At 44.8% G+C, this 22057-nt stretch overlaps 1 protein-coding gene across 2 annotated transcripts in view; it reads right to left on the bottom strand.

Annotated features, from left to right (window-relative positions):
* C3H15orf40 (chromosome 3 C15orf40 homolog) overlaps positions 1-21262 on the bottom strand; it is a 37939-nt gene extending 16677 nt beyond the window's left edge. Inside the window, exons 1-5 of one of the 2 annotated variants that reach the window (XM_068275362.1) lie at positions 21115-21262; positions 20227-20320; positions 16567-16693; positions 9340-9467; positions 1038-1168 (exon numbers count right to left, since the gene is read on the bottom strand). In XM_068275362.1, the coding sequence (XP_068131463.1) occupies positions 1073-1168; positions 9340-9467; positions 16567-16693; positions 20227-20316 (441 nt within the window). In that variant the 5' untranslated portion in view covers positions 20317-20320; positions 21115-21262 and the 3' untranslated portion in view covers positions 1038-1072. Of the gene's footprint in view, positions 1-1037; positions 1169-9339; positions 9468-16566; positions 16694-20226; positions 20321-20909; positions 21045-21114 lie in introns of those variants that run through there. The other variant, XM_068275361.1, reaches the window with a different exon arrangement.
* Between the last annotated feature and the right edge of the window lie 795 nt (positions 21263-22057).

The raw sequence follows: 22057 nt of genomic DNA, 5'->3' as shown, positions 1-22057 counted from the left end.
CTGGGGCCATCAAGCTAACATTGTTCATTTTCAAAAGATGTTTACTCACCCGGGGGTCTTACCAGGCCCCCCCTGCACCTTACCGTGCCCTCGACATCACTTGCAGAGATCTCCTGCTTGGTGAGGACACGAAGTACACGTCCCCTGGCCCATCCTCAGTGGCCCTGCCGTCCGAACCGGACAGAAACGTGGGGACAAGGGGAGGAACAGGAGTGATGTCGAGGACAAGGTATAGCTGCAAAGAAGTCTTGTACCAACGCAGACACGTGGCGATATTGCAGAGAACTGGATGATTCCTCGCTACTACTGCCCAAAACGTGGCGTAGTGACTGCAGCTCTGGCACCTGGAGTCCACAAGGAGAAAAGTCAGTGGCATAGCTAAGGAGCTGTGGGCCCCAATGCAATGTTTGGGGCCCCCCAAGCACTCTATACATAACAATTGACACGGCACACCAAAATCTGCCAATGGCAACTACAGTGTCAGAGGTGCAAGAAGGGAATGGGGAACAGATTGTATTCAAGGTATGTATAGAAATGATTATTATGAGCACAGGACCAATTAGAGAGCTAATACTGTAGCTGAGGGAGGGCCCCTCTAGCCCCGATGCGGTCGCTACCTCTGCACCCCCTATTGCTACGAAAGTACTATATGTTCTGTGTTTGTGCACAGGTTTGCAGTGGCCTGCACGTTGGAATGAATGCTCCTTTTTTTTTTGTCACAGACCCTTCGTTCACCCATCCCCAACCCTTGCAAACATTCCTCAAATGTCAATCATTGTGTGCTGGAAATAGCTGTACACGCCCCCCTTGAAACGATGGATCGATCACTTTTCCATCGAAAGTCAGCAAACTTGCTTCCGATCGCCACGCGATCGACGGCAAAATTCCGCTGTGCCCGATCGACTAGTCGATTCATATCGACTCTTTTTCGATCGAATGACAACACCTTTTGCACCCGATTACTGATCGATTCGACGGGATTCTCAGGTCGTTCGGTCGAATCGCCCGTAAAATCGACCAGTGTATGGGCTGCTTTAGTATGTTCTACTCAGTCCAAGTGTAATCTTTCCATTCAGCCTTTAGCAGCTTCACTCTTCAGCTTCTCTAGCACAGCTTCTGGAGTAGTAGCAGCAGAAACCTTTATGATCTTCTCTCGACTTTTTCCACCCTGTTAGAGGAAAGGAGGTTAGTAATGTTTGTAAATAAACCAGCTTGTTCTATCTTTACCTGCATGAATTAAAAAAATCAAGGCATGTTCTTACAGAATACATTATTCACTAAACATTACACTGATGTAGAATTTACACCTTGATGTAGCTGAAATAAATACTGTAATGACTCTCCGATACAGATATGGATCATCAGTTTTGAGAACAGTATTTCACAGCCTAAAATCGTTTTGAGAGGGGTGTGTGCTCTCACTGTAAAGACAAACCTGTTCATATACTGAGGGCTAATGTAACTACACATATGAAAGCTGCATCGTCTAGAGGGCAGCTGCCACCAGCATATACATGCAGGGACAGGAGCCACAATACCACTAGTGCTGAATGCTTGCAGCTGCCTACAAGCAACCTGCAGCTCTATGGGAAAAGTCAGTGGTGGACATACTGCTGTCCACGGCCCATGTGAAATGAAATTCTCACCATGCCTTAAAGGGACTCCAAGTAGTGCAAAAACTGGAAAGATGCATATCATTTTAAAACTCTTTCTCCTCTTTCCAATGATATACAAACCGCCTCCCTACGCCTTTTAGTTTTCGCTATTTTCACGATTGAAGTTGCCGCGATTTCAATTGTGAAAATAGAGAAAACTAAAAGGCGTAGGGTGACGATTAGGTGTCGCCAGAAAGAGAGCTTTAAAAGGATATCCATCTTTCCATAGTTACTTGTATTACACAGGACGACACTTTCCCCAGTGTCAGCAGCTGCATTCAGCAGAATGGAGCTGCTGACTTTAGGAAAAAGTCTCCCTGTGTAATACGATGTAACTATGGAAAGATGGATATCATTTTAAAGCTCTCTTTCTGGCGACACCTAATCGTCACCCTACGCCTTTTAGTTTTCTCTATTTTCGCGATTGAAATCGCGGCCGCAGCAATTTCAATCACGAAAATAGCGAAAACTAAAAGGCGTAGGGTGGCGGTTTATATATCATTGGAAAGAGGAGAAAGAGAGCTTTAAAACGATATGCATCTTTCCATAGTTTCTGCACTGCTCGGAGTCCCTTTAAAGGATACCTGACCCGAGGCAAAGCTACCAAAAGTAAGCACGGAGGTAAGTTCATGCTGGATCCACATACCCCTGTGTGTCTTTGTTCCTCCTGGTCTCAATATCACTCCTTGAAAAAGTTCATCTAAAGTCAAAATTTCAAGCAGAAAAAAAAGCAGTCTGACTGCGTGTGATACTGATTATGGAGTATCACATACAGAGGTATGCAGCATTTCTGCTGATTTCTGAGGCGATTCAGCCTCAATGTAAAGTATAGGAAAGTGGAAAATCGCTCTGAAAACCACTAGATCAGAGCAATTTTTCAAGCGTTTTTGTGACAAAACCAGTATACTAGCAGCTATACTGTATACAGGGAGTCCCCGGTCTACAAATGCCTGACTTACAAACGACCCGCCGATATGAACGCCCGCTGACATGACTTTATGCCGCTGGGGACTACCTCTTCTGCTGCCGTTTTTAATGCAGAGTAGGCGTAGCGGAAGGTAAATAGAGGACATCTCACCTGTTTCACGGCAATAGAAGGTCCCAGCGTGCTGCCTGGAAGCTGCGTGACCCGTCCTCTCTCTCCGTCCACTGTCCCCCCGTCGGCTTCACATGCGTCGCATAATGATGCCACTAGATGGCTTTTCCTGATTGTGTCATTATGCGACGCATAAGAAGCCGCCGGAGAGAGAGGATGGGCCGGGCAGCACGCTGGGACCTTCTACCACCGTGGGACAGGTGAGATGTCCTCCATCTACCTTCCGCTGCGCCTACTCTGCTTTAAAAACGGGGGCAAAGGTGGCTGTCCCGACTTAAGGACAGATTCAGGTTAAGAACCAGCCGACAGTCCCTATCTCGTTTTTTAACTGAGGACTACCTGTATATAAAAAAAATGCTACACAAACGCTCCAAAAATTGCTTGGTATAGATATCACTAGGCACATGCCAAGATTTGCCTTGAAAAAAATCACTTCAAAAAGCACTGAGCGTTTGCAATTAAGCTAGCGCTTTTTGATGTGCACTGGCCCTAAAGGAGATACACAGTGCAGAACTGCAAAGTTTAGTGCCTACTTCAAATACGCAATCATTTTGCAGAGTGGTTATTTTCGTCTTCTATTCCCCTTCTCAGGATTGGAAGAAGTGAACAGAATGAGGCTTCCCAACCATTTTACCACGCGTCTCTTGTTACGGGTGGCACTGTGTCACCTGACGTTACCTTTCTATATAAAGTTTACTTGTGTACGCTTCTAGACATTCACAGCTAGAGACATGTACACATAATGAACAGGGCCAGATTTAAGCCAAGGCTGCCTAGGGCACCAAAACAGCAGGCTAAACTGGTGCAGCTAAACTGGTGCAGCATTTGCAAGCTTGCAAATGCTGCAATGCACGGAGATCAGGCGAGCATTTGACCATAGTACTCTGCTGCTAGCTGCCTATGCAGCTGCCACCTTGCTCTCTGTGCACATTTGCATTGTGGCCGGCGGCTATGGACTTGGGCAGTATTGGAGACGAAAAGGAAGAGGAAATTTCTGCACTGGAGACGGGCAGAGGAATGAGTGACACAGACGGCTGCTGCAGTGTGCAGGTGAGCTGGCTACCTATACTCAAAGTTGGTGGTGGTGGGGGGGGGCAGAGGAGGGATTAAGGGAGTCATCTGGCTACCTATACTGGAGGGAAAGGGGGGAGGAGTCATCTGGCTACACATACTAGAGGGAAGGGGTCATCTTGCAACCTATACTGGAGAGAAAGGAAGAGTCATCTGGCTACCTATACTAGAGGGAAGCGGGGAGGGTTCATCTCGCTACCTATACTGAAGGGGGGCGGCTGGTGACAGTGGCCTAGGGTGGTAACGAGTACAAATCCAGCCCTAATAATGAAACGCATGACTTCTACTTTGCTGAAAAAGTTACAAACCACTGATATACAGGTTGTATCATAATGTATTATTAACAATTCACTGTGTCACACTACAGTCAGGTTGATGTTCTAGAGTAGACAGACAGAAGAACAGTGGATACTGTTGTAGCAATTTGAGGATATACCTTACAGGCTATAATAAGATTTATTCATCATAATAGGCTATTGGATTTCAACCTCGGTGTAAAAAGTGCTGTCTAGTTTCTGTGACTGATGATCCTCTAGGTGAAAGGGAACCTGAAGCGAGGAAAATTATTTAAAATAAACACATGACGTAGCTGCAAATGAATATTACATACTAACCTCACCGTCAGTTCCTCTGAGGCTCAACATTTTCTTCTTACAGTGATTCCTTCCAGTTCTGACATTATTTTGTCAGAACTGAAATATACCAGTTGCTGTCAGTTATTTATCAGCAGCTGTCAGTTACAACTGAATGTGCAAGTTAATGTCCATGTTTCCCTATGGCTCAAGTGGGTGATATTACAGTTTAATAGACATACAATTTATATGGAGCTAGTAAGTAACTCTACACAAGCTGCGTGTTGCAGAGGGATACCTTCAACCCTCTCTCAATGTAATACCACAAAATATAATCACAACTCGCGCTAATTCTATATTCTTAGAATAAATGTTATTAAAATATAATGTATAAAATTCCAAAATTTACAATCCACATTTCACACTCATACACACCACAACCACTCAATATTGCTATAGGGCCCTTTGAATCAGCAGCGCTCTAATTGCCAACTATAATATAATAAGTTCGTTAGAAATCACTCTTATCAATGCACAGAAGGGATCCAATTTGTGCTTAAACTTGTGAATAGATAGTTCTTATGTTTATAGATAACACACTCCACATTTATTATGCAGAAGCGCTCATATCTGTGCACGAAGGGGATCCAATTTAAATTGTCCCGTTTTCATTGAGGAAAACTACAAACAGATCCTACTTATGTCTCAGAGTGACAAGGTTCAGGTCTCTTATATAGGAGCTCTGTAAGTAATCAATTAGTATCCAGTACAGCGATTCCTTGCATGTTTAATTCTTATATGTCAGTCTCTCAGCCAGCTGCACTCACAATGGATTCTTTTCTGAAAACCGCTCTGATGCGAGTGCTTATCCTCTACGATATTACAGTTTATTACAGTTTAACAGTGTGCTGACCAGGAAGCTGTTATGGGGTAATGGCCATTTTTAAAATGGAGGACGGAGAATTCCATTGATCACAGTCGACAAATGGGATGCAAGAGAGGAGAAAGATTGAATAGTAGACTACACAGGAGGTAAGTATGACCTGTGTATGGTTATTTTGACTTTTTATTTTCAGTTCAGGTTCTCTTTAAAGAGACTCCGTAACAAAAATTGCATCCTGTTTTTTATCATCCTACAAGTTCGAAAAGCTATTCTAATGTGTTCTGGCTTACTGCAGCACTTTCTACTAACACCATCTCTGTAATAAATCAACTTATCTCTCTCTTGTCAGACTTGTCAGCCTGTGTCTGGAAGGCTGCCAAGTTCTTCAGTGTTGTGGTTCTGTGATGCATCTCCCCCCTCCAGGCTCCTCTCTGCACACTGCTGTGTGTTATTTAGATTTGTGCAGCTTCTCTCTGCTCTATTATCTTTTACAAGCTGGATAAATCCTCCTCTGAGCTGGCTGGGCTTTCACATACTGAGGAATTACATACAGGCAGAGCTGTCTGCACTCTGCAGGAAGAAACAGCCTGACACTTCAGTGGAAGAGAGCTGCAGGGGGAAAGAAACACACAAATGATCTCTTGAGATTCAAAAGGAAGGCTGTATACAGCCTGCTTGTGTATGAATGTATTTTCTATGTGTGAACATACTGTACATCAACCTACTTCCTGTTTTGGTGGCCATTTTGTTTGTTTATAAACAAACTTTTTAAAACAGTTTTTAACCACTTTTAATGTGGCGAGGAGCGGCGAAATTGTGACAGAGGGGAATAGGAGATGTCCCCTAACACACTTGTATGTTTACTTTTGTGCGATTTTAACAATACAGATTCTCTTTAAGGCTCATTTCACACGACAGTGCACTTGAAGAAACTATATGGTAAGGGCATCTGCGCAGCATCATTCACATACCTGTCATTTTGCATCCATTCACGTTGCCACCTTTCCGCTATTGCTCCTTTGCTTGTCCTAAAATAGATTGGAGCCTGGCAGAAGCATGGGGCTCCCTACTGGATTGTAAACAAAAGTCAACTGGAGTTCTATCTAGCAACAGAGAGGATTCTCACTGGTCCAAAATGAACCAATGAGAAATTTCTCTGTTACAGCAGGATTTCCATTTTTTTTCCTTGCAAACTAATAGAGTGCCCCATGCTTCTGCTGGGTTCTGATCTGCTTCTCTCCTGCAGCAGACCGAACGGCAGGTGTCAGCGGGAGCAGAACAGAATCGACAGGTGAGTTGGCATTTTGCATGCAGTGGAAATCAGTCTAGTGGGAATGGACACCATCCGTTTTCATAGGCTTCCATTGTGTCCGATTTGCAGCGCAATATGGTTGCGGAAAATTGATGCAGGTCAACATTTTTAATTTGCAGTCTAGTCTGTGCATGTTCCCATTCCAATTTTGTGTTTTTCTGTGTTCCGGAAAATGCAACTTTTTTACTATGGTGTGAACCAGGCCTAAAACTCCTGTCTGGCCAAACAGTGTTAGGGGTACTCAGGGCCGGCCTTAGACTTTTTGCCGCCTGAGGCATAATAAGAAAAAAATCGCCCCTCCCCCCCCAAGCCGTGGGTTGGGGGAGGGGGGGGGTCGGGGGCGCCGATCTGGAGGGGTAGCTGACAGAAAGGGGGTATTGGGCCCTCGCCTGGGTCCCCCGATCTGCACTCCTCCCCCAGCGTTAAGTAACCAGCTGCGTGCATAATGAAGAGGCAAAGGGCGGGGGAATCACTCACCTCTTCCGCGTTCCATCGTGCGCTCCACCGACGTCACTTCCTGCAAGGCCGTCCACTTACAATACAGTGGGCGGCGTTGCCGGAAGTGACGTCAGTGGAGCACACGATGGAACGCGGAAGAGGTAAATGATTCCCTCACCCGTTGCCTCTTCATCTTTATGCACGCAGCTGGTTACTTAACGCTAGAGGAGGAGCGCAGATCGGGGGACCCAGGCGAGGGGGGGGGGTCCGACCCCCCTCCCCACCGCTAGGCCCAATACCCCCTTTCTGCCAGCTACCCCTCCAGCTCGGCGGGCAGCACCCAGCATCCACAGAGAGGCGGGTGCCGCCCCCCCAGATCTGCCGCCTGAGGCAAATGTTTCACCCCGCCTCATGAGCGGGCCGGGCCTGGGGGTACTGCTTACCACCTCTCTCTATAAATATATAGGAGAGCGTAGCATCTACTGCTGTAGGATCATTTCAGGTTGAATGTCACATGAAGCAAACAGTCTACAGACCTTTCACTACGGAAATTCACTCCATGCATTTATGAATGAAAAGACTTGGAACACATGCATTGTGGCTCAGCAAGGAAATATAAAATGAAATATGAGTGTTACCACCACAACCATGTGACTACTGTGGTCTGTGCTAAGGCTGTAGCACACAGGGGCTAATAAGGGAAGGTGCTTATACTGACTACTATCAGGTGGTAAAGCTGGAATACTGCTGAAAAAAGCAATACATTTAGTAAGTCCAGTCCCTTCATTGTGCTAATCATAATACATCTCAATGTCCAATTAAACCTAGAATTGAACAAGGCAAATTCCAATAGCAATCAGGATGTTACATGATAGTAAATAGTATATAGAAAGCAGAGGACAGAGTGCCTTTTTCATGGGCTGGTTGTACGTGAAACTGCAGTACAGTTTTTTTTTTTAGTATTAAGTATGAAAACCGATAGATGCCAGACTATCTTTCCCCTGAATGACAACATTGCAGCAAAAAACGTGTCTGCATGAGAATGTGGATAGAAAATAGTGAAGTTCCCAACTCTGGTAACAAGAAACTAACAGGCTGTATTGGTCATGCCTGCAGGCTAGCCACGCATCTGTTGAGCCTCGGCCCTACAGTGTCATCCAAGGGATTGATCACCGATGCCTACCAGACGACATGGCTCGTACAGGTTTATGAGGAAGTGAACCTAAATCGAGCTGTAAAAAACAAGTTTAACTTACCTGGGGCTTCTACCAGCCCCCTGCAGCCAGCCTGTGCCCACACCGTCACTGAACGATCCTCCGGACCCCCTCTTTCTTTTGGATGTGCGCAGAACCTTCCTGATGACGGGAGTGCGATCGAGTATGCACGCAGCCAGGGCCACGCATGCATAGTTGCCATCGACTTGCGGGCCCATAAGAGGGGCGCTGTGGGGGACTGGAGGATCATTCAGTGACAGCGCGGGCACAGGGTGGCTGCAGGGGACTGGTAGAAGCCCCAGGAATGTAAAACTCATTTTTTTACAGTTCGGTTTGGGTTCCCTTTAAAGAGACACTGAAGCGAAAAAAAAAATGATGATATTATGATTTGTATGTGTAGCACAGCTAAGAAAAAAAACATTAAGATCAGATACATCAGTCTAATTGTTTCCAGTACAGGAAGAGTTGAGAAACTCCAGTTGTTATCTCTATGCAAAAAAGCTATTAAGCTCTCCGACCAACTTAGTTGTGGAGAGGGCTATTATCTGACTTTTATTATCTCAACTGTAATTGAACTGTTTACTTTTCCTCTGCCAGAGGAGAGGTCATTACTTCACAGACTGCTCTGAAAGACTCATTTTGAATGCTGAGTGTTGTGTAATCTGCACATATTATAGAATAATGCAATGTTAGACAAAACACTATATACCTGAAAATAAAAATATGAGAATATTTTCTTTGCTGCTAATCTTCTAGTAATTATTCATAGTACACAACCAATTCATTATATCATATATTTTTTTTCGCTTCAGTGTCTCTTTAAGTGGCAGAAATTAACTGACTATAGAGCAAAAAACAGGACGACATGCCTGTAATGACATTTGCAGAATTTACTGAGATTGAGTTTGCAGCCCACATGTCACAGAGATGATACATTTTGTAGCTCTGGCCATCTGGGTTAGATGTCAGAATTAGTGGGGACAGCTGGTGACATGAATTATGCAATGTATTCTGTAAAGCACAGTGGAATATACAGTAATGCTATATAAATGCATAATAAAATATAAATAAACATGAGTAAAAGCAAAGGCAGTTCACCTTGTCAAGTACAACTTCACTTTTTTTTACTTCCAGAACCTTTGATAGGTAGCGGCACAGTTCCGCATTCGCCTCACCTTCAGTTGGAGGAGCAGCAATGGCCACGCCAACAGCCTCTGACGTCACATCTGTCAAAAGAAGACATTAATGGTCAGTGACTAAGACTTAAACACTACATTATTTTGTATTGGATTACTAAAATTGTAGCTTTAAGGTGGGATGAAGCTGGAAATTGAAAATTGTTGTACCTATTGCTAGGTATAAGAGTATTAGAGTAACATAGTTACCACCATATTTTTTGTCCACAGTAACTTTTCAGGTTGAACTGAAATTTGCATGTGAATACATTTTTTTCACTCCTCACTGTTGCTAATATGTCAACAGGAAGTAAACAAACCTCTCCAAAGAGGACACCACAATGAACAGAGACATAGGTTCTAACTTCAAGCAGTGTGTTACCAGTACATCACCACCTTGTACGGCGGATCTAGATTCATTTATACAGCCATGCAAGGCTTGACCGTTTCCATTTTCCATAATGCAGCAGAGACATACTGCACCATCCTTATGGTTGCTACAGTAACTGTATATATATGGTCCTTGCACTACATGAAATACAAGATTGATGAGTGGCTTAGATGTTTTATTCGACCTTTCCTTTACAACACTTTCTTACTTTTTGTCACTTTTGGAGAAGTTTATTCACTTCCTGACACAACAGGACGTGTAGGGAAACACCAAAAAAAACATGACGGGGAAAAATAGAAGCCAGTCTACCTCTGCAATGCAACCCGTACAGTGCAGCATGCAGTCCATAGACTTCATGATTGGACCACGCGGGTTGCCTAGTAACGCAATACAGGCAGTGGGACTTGTCGCACTGCACTGCAAAAATGAAAGGCGCCACTGAAATATAATTGTATCAAATTTCGATATTATCTGTTGAACCCCGAAGCAACAGACATAGGATCAGATTCAATTCACTTCTACTAAGCTTTCTCACAGGAGATCATTTTCATCTTCTGTTTAATATAACTTTTCAGCACTCTGCAAATGAAAAAGTAGGTAAAAAAATTACGGTCAAAAAGTATTTTCTTGCTTGTTGGTGGCTTAAAAAACATTTTATTGATATGACGTTAAAATATCACCTAGGAGAAAAAGTGAATTGGATCAGACCCATCATGTAAAAGGATCCATAGAGCAAAGTATTTTGAACCGAAAAAAAAAAAATGATGATATAATGCATTGGTTGTGTAGCACGGATAATTACTAGAACATTAGTAGCAAAGAAAATATTCTCATTTCTATTTTCAGTTAGTTTTTTTTTATATAACATTGCATCATTCTCTAATATTTGCAGTTTACACACTACTCAGCATTCTAAATGATTTTACAGAGCAGGCCAGTGAACTTTTGAACTGTCCTCTGCAGGAAAAAAAAAACAATACAGTTAGAGATACTTGAGATAGACACTAGTTACTTACCGGTAACATCTTTTCCGGGAGTCGGAAGGACAGCAACCCAAATGAGAGATTACCCTTCCACACACTGATGGACAGGAAGAGGTTAATCGAGTGGTCCCCTGCCGGGTATATAGGCCTGGTAACAAACATCCTACCTCAGAAATGACAAAGATAACCACATATAATGCTCAACAATATGTATTATACAGTATTACATCCAATACAAATTGAACCCAAGGGTGGGTAGTAAGGGTGCTGTCCTTCCGACTCCCGGAAAAGACGTTACCGGTAAGTAACCAGTGTCTTTCCCAGGGTCGTCTCCAGGACAGCAACCCAAATGAGAATCAAAGATTATACATATTAGGGTGGGACTACTGCATGAAGAACTCTTCTACCAAAAGTAAGATCATTATTAGAGGATAGGTCTAATCTGTAATGTTTAACAAATGTACTTTTACTTGCCCATGTGGCAGCTCGACATATTTGTTCAATCGACACGCCCGCTTTTTCCCAAGAGGTGGAAACCGAACGAGTCGAGTGGGCCCTGATGAGACTTGGAACCTCCTTTCCCTGTTCTTGATATGCCATGCTAATGGCCTGTCTAATCCATCTAGCGATAGTGGCCTTGGACGCCTGTTTACCTTTATTCACTCCGGCAAACAAAATGAACAAAGCTCGAGACTTTCTCCAAGTCCTAGTCCTTTCAATATAACTTAGGACACAACGTCTAACATCAAGACAGTGAAGGCGTCTCTCTTTTTCATTAGAGAGGTTACTACAAAAAGAGGGCAAAAAAATCTCCTGGGACCTGTGAAAACGAGAGCAGACTTTAGGTAGAAAGGTTGAGTCTAATCTCAAGGTTATTCTATCATCTGATATCACACAATATGGTTCAGCAACGGATAAGGCCTGAATCTCTCCCACACGTCTGGCAGATGAAATAGCCAATAGGAAAGCTGTCTTTAAAGTCAAAAGTTTATCAGAAATATCATTGATTGGTTCAAAGGGGGGTTCCATAAGAGCCTGTAGGACCACATTCAAGTCCCAGGGTGGAACCTGACATTTTATAACAGGTTTTATTCTCTGGATTGCTCTGAAAAAACGAATAAAAAACTCATTATCCGCAAGTCTCTTCTGTAGGAATACACTCAGAGCAGATGTCTGCACTTTCAAAGTACTAGAACTCAGTCCCTTTTTAAATCCAGCTTGCAGAAACTCTAAGGCAGAATATAAGTCCTCTTTATTAAAGCCGTTCTCCACACACCAGGAACTATAAGTTCGCCAAACTTTCAAGTAGATTTTTCTAGTCACCAACTTCCTGCTTTGTAAAAGAGTATCAGACAGTTCCTTCGAGAATCCCTTACCTCTCAAAAGCTCCCATTCAGCATCCATGCTGACAGATGCAACATTTTTTAATGAGGATGGAAAACTGGACCCTGCATCAATAAGTCCTGCCGAACTGGTAACAAGATTGGCTCTGCCACAGCCAACTTCCTCAGAAGTGAGAACCAAGGTCTTTTCGGCCAAAATGGCACCACCATGATCGCCATTGCCCTGTCTTGATTGATCTTGTTGAGAGACCTGGAAATTAGATTGAGAGGAGGGAAAACAAACAGGAGAGGAAAATCCCACTTGATCGAAAATGCATCCACCGCCCAAGGGTTGTCGCTCGGGCACAGTGAACAAAACATTGGACATTTGGTATTCCATTTGTTCGCAAATAAGTCTATGGTCGGCATTCCCCAGTTGGCAACTATGTTCAGAAAAACTTCCTGATTCAGAGACCAATCGTCCTGACTTATTTCCGATCTGCTGAGGAAATCCGCTATCTGATTGAGTGCACCCCTTAAATGTACTGCTCTCAGGGAAGCTAACTCCTTTTCTGCCCACATCAGGATCCTTTCTGCCCTTGAATTGAAAATTCTGCTCCTTGTCCCTCCTTGATGGTTTAGATAAGCCACTACTGTGCTGTTGTCTGATCTGATGGTCACATGCTGGTACTTTATCAATCCCTGAAAATGTAACAGAGCCCTCCTGACTGCTTCTAATTCTCGGATGTTGGAATGTGCTTGACTCAACTCTCTTCTCCATGCCCCCTGAACTGGGAGACTGTCCATGTGCGCACCCCAACCCCAACTGCTGGCATCTGTCGTGATCACCTTTTGGGTTGGAAAGTCCCATAATCGACCCTCTGTCAGATGGGCTACACTTGCCCACCAGAGAACGGCAGTCTTTATGTAATGGGGTATGACAACTCGTTTGTCCAGAGACCTGTTTCCTCTGTTCCAAACCTGCAAAATCCAGTGCTGAAGCTGTCTTGAATGCAATTGGCCCCACTGGACAGCCGGGAATGAGGATGTCATAAGTCCGAGTAAGGACATAGCGCCCCTTATGGAGATGGTAGTAGTCTCCTGAAAGGCAAGAACATTCGTTAACAACAGATCTCTCTTAGAGGCAGGGAGATAAACTCTTTGTTCAATAGAATCTATCTGAAAACCTAGAAACAACATAGACTGCGATGGAGTCAATGAGGATTTCTTCCAATTAATTATCCAACCCAAGGATTCCAGTACTTCTACAGAAGTCTGAACCTTGGCGGCCACCGACATAGCCGAGTCTCCCCAAAAGAACAAGTCATCCAGATAAGCAATAATTTGTAAGTTACTTAGTCTCAGAAAGGCTAACACCTCAGTCATAACCTTAGTGAAAAGCCAAGGTGCTGATGAAAGACCAAACGGTAATGCAGTAAACTGGTAATGTCTTACCTCCTTTTGCTGATGAACTGCAAACCTTAGGTAGGCCTGTGACTCCAGGTGTATGGGTAGGTGAAGATAGGCATCTTGTAGGTCCAGTGAGGCCATGAAACAATCCTTCTGTAGCAGATTCAGAACTGATCGAACATTGTCCATCTTGAACTTCCTGTATTTGATAGACTTGTTGAGCACCTTTAAATTGAGGATGAGCCTGTGGCCGCCCTGCTGTTTCTGAACTAAGAAGATTGGGGAATAAAATCCCCTTCCTTCTTGACATAGAGGGACCGTCTTATAACCCTTTTTTGTAAAAGATCTGACACTGCATCGTGGAGAGCTGCTGACATTACTGGCGAGGGCGGTGGGGGTGTTGGGAAGAACCTTGTTGGTGGACTTTGTGTGAACTCCAATCTGTAGCCCTCCAATACTATCTTTAATAACCATTCGTTTTGAAAGAGGGTTCTCCAATTCTCGAAAAAATGTGACAGCCTCCCTCCCACAGGAATCCTGGCGTCATTGTTTTTTAGATTGATTTGCGGAGCTAAGGAGGAAGGATGACTTTCCTTTCTGATTTTTCTGGGGTTTCCACTGCCTTCTTCCAGACCTAAAGCTGGAATCCTGATTTCTTGATGAGCGAAAGGAACGTTTAAATCTGAACACTTTCTTCCTATCAGGAAAATTATTTTTGTTGTCTGCTGATCTATCTAAAGTCTCCTCTAATTTTGCACCGAACAACAAATTCCCCTCACAAGGCAGTCCACATAGCTTAATCTTTGAGGACACATCCCCATTCCAGGTTCTAACCCAGATGCCTCTCCGGGCTGAATTAGCTAGAGCAGATGTTCTTGCCACCAATTGGACTGAGTCATCTGCGGCATCACAAAGGTAATTAACAGCATGAAAAATATTGGGAAAAGACTTCAAAATAACTTCCCTAGGGGACCCCCCCGCTATGTGGGCCTCTAACTGTTGTAACCAGACTTTGAGAGCTCTTGAAAATGCTGTGGCTGCAATCGCTGGCTTAAAACTCAACGTGGCTGCCTCCCATGTTCTCCTGAGTAGGTTATCCACTTTCTTATCAAGAGGATCTTTTAATGCCCCAAAATCTTCAAATTGAAGGGCTGTTTTACGTGATACCTTAGATAGAGATGTATCAATTTTAGGAACAGGACCCCAGTGTTTCTGGTCATCAGGTTTATAAGGATATCGTTTCCCCATAGATCTGGGCCAAAAAGCTCTCTTTTCCGGATTTTCCCATTCTTTGGATATCATGTCTTTAAGGGAACTATGAACCGGAATAAAGTTCATTCTATTGTCACCCAGAGATTGATACATTTTATCCAAGGTAGATAAACTCCTCTCCTCCTCTTTAATGTCCATTGTAGCATACATTGCACTTAACACACTATCCATATTATCCGTGGAGAAAGCAAATTTCTGAACCTTAACACAGTCTATTGATCCATCATCCTCCTCTTAAGAGACAGACATTGCCTCTAAAGAAGATATTTCCCCCTCTGATAACTCTACATCGGAGTCTCTAGTATGACGTCTCTTGGAGGTAGATTTTAAACCTTGCAAGGGGGGGCCCAGAAACCACCGGAGAGGCTGGTAAAATAGGCAAGGATAGATCAACTGTAGCAACTGCACTGGAAGCAGTAGCAGATGTGGATGCTGAAGCTGAAGAATCCTTAAAGGTCTGTAAGGTGGAAGTCATTTCCGCCTTCACCCAGCCCATAAAATCCTTGAATACTGCAGGGGATTCTTCTTTAACAACATCCTGAATGCAAGACTGACATAAAGGCCTAACAGCAGCCACAGGCAATTTTGCTGTACAGAAAACACATTTCTTGACATCTTTCCTCTGCTCAACTACAGGTGCAGATGAGGAAGAAGACCGAGAAGTAGAATCACTAGAGGAGCGAGTCTGGCTCTGATTCCCCTTCCTGGTATCTTTAACTTTAACAGCCTTATCAACCTTGGGCTGCAACAGAAACAAACAAGAAAAAAAATACCAGTGACCTTGATGTATAAAACATGGGCTGATACACCCTCATTAAGGCAGCTGAACATACCACTGCCCCGGGGTCCTGAGCGCTGTCCGTAGTCTCCATGCTGGCCATACAACATACATTATGCCAGCCGAGACCAGGACTTTAAATAGTAAAATCTGGGTGCTACAAAAATTACTCACCCTGGAAACATGCGCTCAGGAACGGGTTCCAAACACTCCCTGTCAGGTGCTTGCGACTCTGTCCGGCACCGAAGGGGTTGATCCATGCCGCCCTTACTTCCGGACGCCAAAGCGGAGATCGTTAGCCCCCAGCCAGCTGACTGGTCCAACTCCATTGGCGCTTCAAACCCGGAAGCAAAGGGTGACGTCACATCCCATCTGGTCATCTGACCTAGACGGCCAATCCCATCACAGAAGCCGCATCTGCGCGCCGGCGCGCGCTTTCCGTATATCAAATCCTCGCACACTGCCTCTGTAACTTAAAGGGGTCGGACGCTTCTCCCAGCTGATCCTGCCTGGCCAGCCCTGCAAGGAGAACCTCCGCCCAGGACCCCGCAATCTAGCGTCAGCCCTCCTGGAACATCCTCCTCCGTCCGTGGACAGGAATAAAACTGAGGTAGGATGTTTGTTACCAGGCCTATATACCCGGCAGGGGACCACTCGATTAACCTCTTCCTGTCCCATCAGTGTGTGGAAGGGTAATCTCTCATTTGGGTTGCTGTCCTGGAGACGACCCTGGGAAAATAAGCTTCAGAAGACAGAGCTCTCTGCGACTTTGAAAGTCTTGGAGCTCAATGGCTCTTTTGCATAGATAACAACTGAAGTTTCTTAACTCTTCCTGTACTGGAAACAATATTAGACTTATGTCTCTGCTCCTAATGTTTTATTTCTTAGCTGTACTACACATACAAATCATATGTATACACTGATGCAGGATGCACGCACACACCGTACTCACTGGAGGTCATACAATATAGAGGTAACTACACAAAGTACTCACCAGTTATGGCATTTTGTTTGGAACCTGGCTTGGCGTGAATAGCTATGGCAATAGATCCACTTTTGTCTTGAGTTACAGGACTAGTGGGCTTTGCACTCTGCACTGAATCTTTCTTCGACTCTTTACTCTGCAATAACATACATACGCCATAAGACAACAGTTACATAGCAAAGACAGGTAGGGGTGAATATTAGAAACAAACTAACAAAATTGTATACTCTTACGTTATACAAATTACCACTACATATATCAAGAGACTAAAGTAAAAAAGTGAGGGAGATTTATCATGCAAGACTCCACCAGAATCAGATCTTTTCTAAGGGCCCTGATTTACCAAATAGTTTTGCACGTCGTTTTCATTTGGTTTTTTTTAAACCCTCCATTGACTTACATTAAAATCTCGGCAATTATAATTTTTTGAAAAATCTCAATCGTGGTTGGCAATTGTCTCGATTTTAATGTAGTCAATGGAGGTGTTTTTAAAAAAAATTAAAACGACCTGAAAAAACTATTTGGTGTGTCAGAGCCCTAAGGCAGACCCAGGTTTCCTGCTGGGTCCCGTAAAGTAGACTAGTGCCAAGAGAGGTTGCTTATCGTGGAAGCACCTGTGCCTGAAGCAAATGAGATAATTGCTGCTACTTCCACTGCGTACTAAAAGAATGGGGCGGGGAGGTATAAAGGGGACAAAAAAGGCACAAGGGGATAAGAGGTTACACAAAGGGGAAACAAAAGAGGTACGGAGATAAGAGGTGACACAGGTGAGGACAAAAGAGGCACAAGGGGGACATCCCTAGCAATTTATCTGCCCGCAATAACCTGTAGTCACATTAACGGACTACATCTCCCAGCATGCATTGTGATGGTTGGGGCTGCATGATACCACCGTGGACACCGGCGGGAAAAAGCTGAGCCAGATCAGGTCTATAACTGCGCAATGTAGACTACATCTCCTGGCATGCATTGCAGCGCCAGGGAATCAACGACACTACCACGGGAACTTTAAACTACGGCACCAGGGGGACCATCTGGAGAGGATGGCAGAGTGCATGCAGACAGGAGGCTAGACAAACATGTCAATCGATCCTATGTTACCTATAAAACTTGTGCAGCCACGTTTGTTTTAACTTATTTGTTGTCTCTATTGTGGTATCATTCCGTGAACTCCCATCTTGGAAGACTTTTCCGTACGCCACAAGGAAAATGCAGAAGACAATATTGGCATACAACGGACAATCAATCGGTAGTGGACGGTACATCTGATCCATTGTTACCATACAAGTTGCCAGAATGGCATACTGTGGACCTAGACCAGTGATGGCTAACTTTGGCACGCCAGCTGTGACAAAACTACAAATCCCATCATGCCTCTGCCTCCCTGAGTTATGCTTAGAGCTGTCAGAGTAATGCAATGCCTCATGGAACTTGTAGTTCCACCACAGCTGGAGTGCCAAGGTTAGCCATCACTGACCTAGCTAGCCTATACTGGTGGCAACTATACTGGCTACCTAGATTGGAGACACATACCTAACTAACCTATGCTGGGGGCAACTGTTCTGGCCCTCTATTAGAGGCACCCACCTAGCTAACCTGTACTGAGGGCACCTACCTATCTAACCTATACTGTGGGCAACTATACCGGCTACCTATACTGGAGGCACCTACCTGGCTAACCTATACTGGGGAAAACTATACTGGGGCACCTATGCCTGGCTACCTATACTGCAGACACCCATACCTGGCTCCGCGCGCGCTGGGGGGCGCAATTTTACACCCTCGCCCTGGGTGCATTTTAGCCTAGAAACTGCCCTGGGGATAAACCTGTGCTCCTCAATAGGTTAAGGGATGACAATAAAGTTTATAGCAAATAAACACATTTTTCAGTAGATAAATTACATGTATTTACATAGATCTGTACGAGTCCTGAAAGTGATACAAATGAGGACATAGATCTGTACATAAGTCCTGAAAGTGGGACAAATGAGGACATAGATCTGTACATAAGTCCTGAAAGTGGGACAAATGAGGACATAGATCTGTACATAAGTCCTGAAAGTGGGACAAATGAGGACATAGATCTGTACATAAGTCCTGAAAGTGGGACAAATGAGGACATAGATCTGTACATGAGTCCTGAAAGTGGGACAAATGAGGAAGAAAGTGGGACAGTTCCCAAAGAGGGACTGTGCCTCCAAAAGAGGGACACTTGGGAGCTATGATGTTAGAGCCCACGTTCAGGTTTCATTACACCCAATTATTCCTTAAATCATCAACAATAAATAAGATTTATTGCAACACATAGCACTGGCGAACTCAGGGGGCTATTCCGGGTGTCTGGAACCTCCCCCCTGCACTGAGCTGTGTATTCAGCCAGGGAAGCCTGCATAATATAAACAGTCTCATTCTCCCTCCATTCTTACTTCTGGTGCCTCCCTCCAGCTAATAGAATGAGAGAGGCAGCCGAGCTTCCCTCACAACCCTCACAAGAAGATGCAGCCTGCAGTGAGAGAATGTTGATTATGGAGTCCTGGACTCTCCACAGCACAGAAGTGTCCGACATGATGAAATTAGAGTGCAGGCAAGCTGGTAAATATGCACAGCATGATGCAGAGCTTGCCTGGACTCAGGGTCTGTGGGCAAACATCTGTCTGGTCTCTCCCCATTGTTATAATGACTGCATGTGTGGGTAAGGTGTGGATAACAAGCTGAAAAGTTTTTGACAGTCCCTAGACTCCAGGAGGGCTTCTTTCTGACTTGTGTGAGAGACTGACAGGGACAGGAGTCCGATTACAGGCAAGTAGCCTGTCTGATGTGGGACTTCAATACAGATAAGTTCTCTGCTCCATCTCAGGCTATTCTCAATTTCTCCACTCCTCTCTCTGGGCTAGTGCAACGCCAAAATGACAATAGCAATCGCTAGCAATTTGTGAGTGTGATTTTGTGAAGTGATTTTCAGAGCGATTTTTGAATGAATTGCTCAAAAACATGCTACATGCAGTATACCTGCGATTTTGAAAAAATCACAACGCTGCTGTGGGAACACCCACATAGGGCATTAGCCAAGCGCTTTTCAAATCATTGTTGATTTGAAAAACGCTCAGAAGCACTCTTGGTGTGCACCAGCCTCCTTCATTCACCTTTGTTTCCCTCTTCCCCTAGAGCTGACTGTGTGTTCTTGTCTTACAGGAAAGCTAAATAAAAGTGCAATCCTGGTGAGGCAAAATATTATTATTTAGTATTTATGTAGCGCCGACATCTTCCGCAGATGCATATATCCCTGCATCATATGGGTATCGCTTGCGCTATGTGAAACTATGTAGCATATTCCACTGAATTGTCCAAACTAAGTCTATCTCCCGTTCCTCTCTTGGGGAGTTGTTCCAGCGCTGTACCCCGTTCACATTCGCTGCTACCAGAAGCCCTCAGAAACACTCGTGTCCTTGAGTACTTCCAAAGATAGGCAGCTCCGTAATACGCCAGCGCACTTTTGTGCATGGGCAGTATGGAGCCACCTGTATTCGGAAGCACTCGGGACATACGTGCTTCTGGACCTTTCAGGAACCCCCCCCCTTAAAAATCCTGCGTTTGCCCCTGCATAGGTTATTTATTGGCAAATGCATATGGAGAGAGCGTTTCCCTACAAGCATAATTCCTATCCATCACCTCCTTGCTCTGCTTCCGCGGCATGGTGTGAGCGGGCGCTGCACCTCGCAGCACTGCGGGGATCCCTCCGCGGCACAGGCGGACCAGCATGCAGTAGAGATGGGAAGTTCGGATCTTTTCAATGATCCGGATGATTCGAATCGGATCATTGAAGAGATCCGGATCTTTGATCCGAATCTCGGATCATTTTACTACCGAAGCATTCGGGGGTGAAATGAACAGCAGGACAGGTCTGTGGACAGGAGAAGGGGAGGGAGTGGACACACAGAGAAGGGGAGAAGATGGACAGAGGGCAGGGAGTGGGCAGAGATGGGAGGAGGGACGAGCAGAGAGCAGAAATGTTTGCACACAATACCCACAATGCTGCAATCATATGCTTTACATGTATTTCACCTATATGCTCATCTGTGTACTCTGAATGGAAACTTCGCACAGTGAAAGAAAGCATTCCCAGAAGATAAGTGCAGCTGTTTAGTGCAGAGTGCAGGAGGATGATCATATTGCCTTTCAATCACACTGTCTGCAAAGTTACTGAGCTGTGCTGAGCTGAGCCAAAAGCTTCCCATGTGATCACTGTGCAGCACTACGGAACAGACAGCCTATAATTGGCAGCACGTTATAGCCAGTATGTGTGCTCTACACATATCTGGCAGTGGCACCCATGTCCCCTCTCTCTCATCTACCTGTCCCTGCAAGGCTGGCTCCCCTCCAACAAAGCGATCCCTGCTTCCAGGACCCCGCTGCCCGCTGAGAGGGGGCGTGCCGCTCCTGGCCCCGCCCCTTTTCCGATCCGAATCGTTCATTTTGATGATTCGGATGATCGACTCATAAAATAGATTCGGATCAAAGATCCGAATCGTTCATGATCCGGACACCACTAGCATGCAGGTTGGCAAGCAGGGCTAAGCCACACTCCTCGTCTCCGCTATGACTCTAAAGACAGTAAAGCAACTTGGCAGACCCCACAGCCAGGCGACAGTAGCAGCCTGCGCATATTTCCCCTGCTGTAGCTTTGCTAGTAACAACACATTATTGAAGCGGGTAGATTGAATCGCAGTCCGCACGAAAGAGCCGCATATATTACAGGAAGCCGGAAGATGCAATAGTCTCTATTTACACTTGGGTCTCCTAGCGCCATCTGCTGGGCTGAGACCGTCAATTCCTCCAGAAAAAATAAGTACAGTACAGTAGTTGAGCACACCTGATTTTGTGTAGTTGGAATGGGAATGCTTCGCGAATGTGCACTGGGTTATGTTTATACTGCAACCTGATCTGAGTCACCCTCCCCCGGTCTCCTTCTACTAAAGTATTTTTATAGGAAATAATATTTCATAAAGAAAAGAAAATGTCATACTTGGATAATCCACAGACTTCCCACATCCTTTTCAAGACCAGCAATCCAGCACTGGGAGCCTCTGGAAGTTCATGTCCACGCTCCCATCCCTGAATGAGCACGACCACACTGCACAGGGGTAGGACACCTTGCCAATGCGAATGCGCAGTTGTTGGGGCTTGGTGGAAAAAGCTGAGCCCGAGCAGCTCCATGCTACCGCACAAGGTACGAGGCACCCTGCAACGGCATGCACCTCTACAAGCCTTTGTCAATGAGGTTTGGGGGGGTCGCAGCATTGAACCATTGGACGCAACGGTGTATAGAGGAGGCTTCCTTCCACTGAGGACAGTATCTAAATGTGGCACCTTTTTCCCTACAGATACAATCCTATTGCACTTTTTTTATAAAAATGTTCTGGGATCAGAATATTTCAGGTTATCTACTCTACTATCAAAGTTAAGATATCCAAGCTCCCTGAAATAGCCCTTTTAGGTATGC

The sequence above is a fragment of the Hyperolius riggenbachi genome, chromosome 3, assembly GCF_040937935.1.
Source record: "Hyperolius riggenbachi isolate aHypRig1 chromosome 3, aHypRig1.pri, whole genome shotgun sequence".
NCBI classification, from domain to species: domain Eukaryota; kingdom Metazoa; phylum Chordata; class Amphibia; order Anura; family Hyperoliidae; genus Hyperolius; species Hyperolius riggenbachi.
This window is presented reverse-complemented; position numbering and strand designations above follow the sequence as displayed.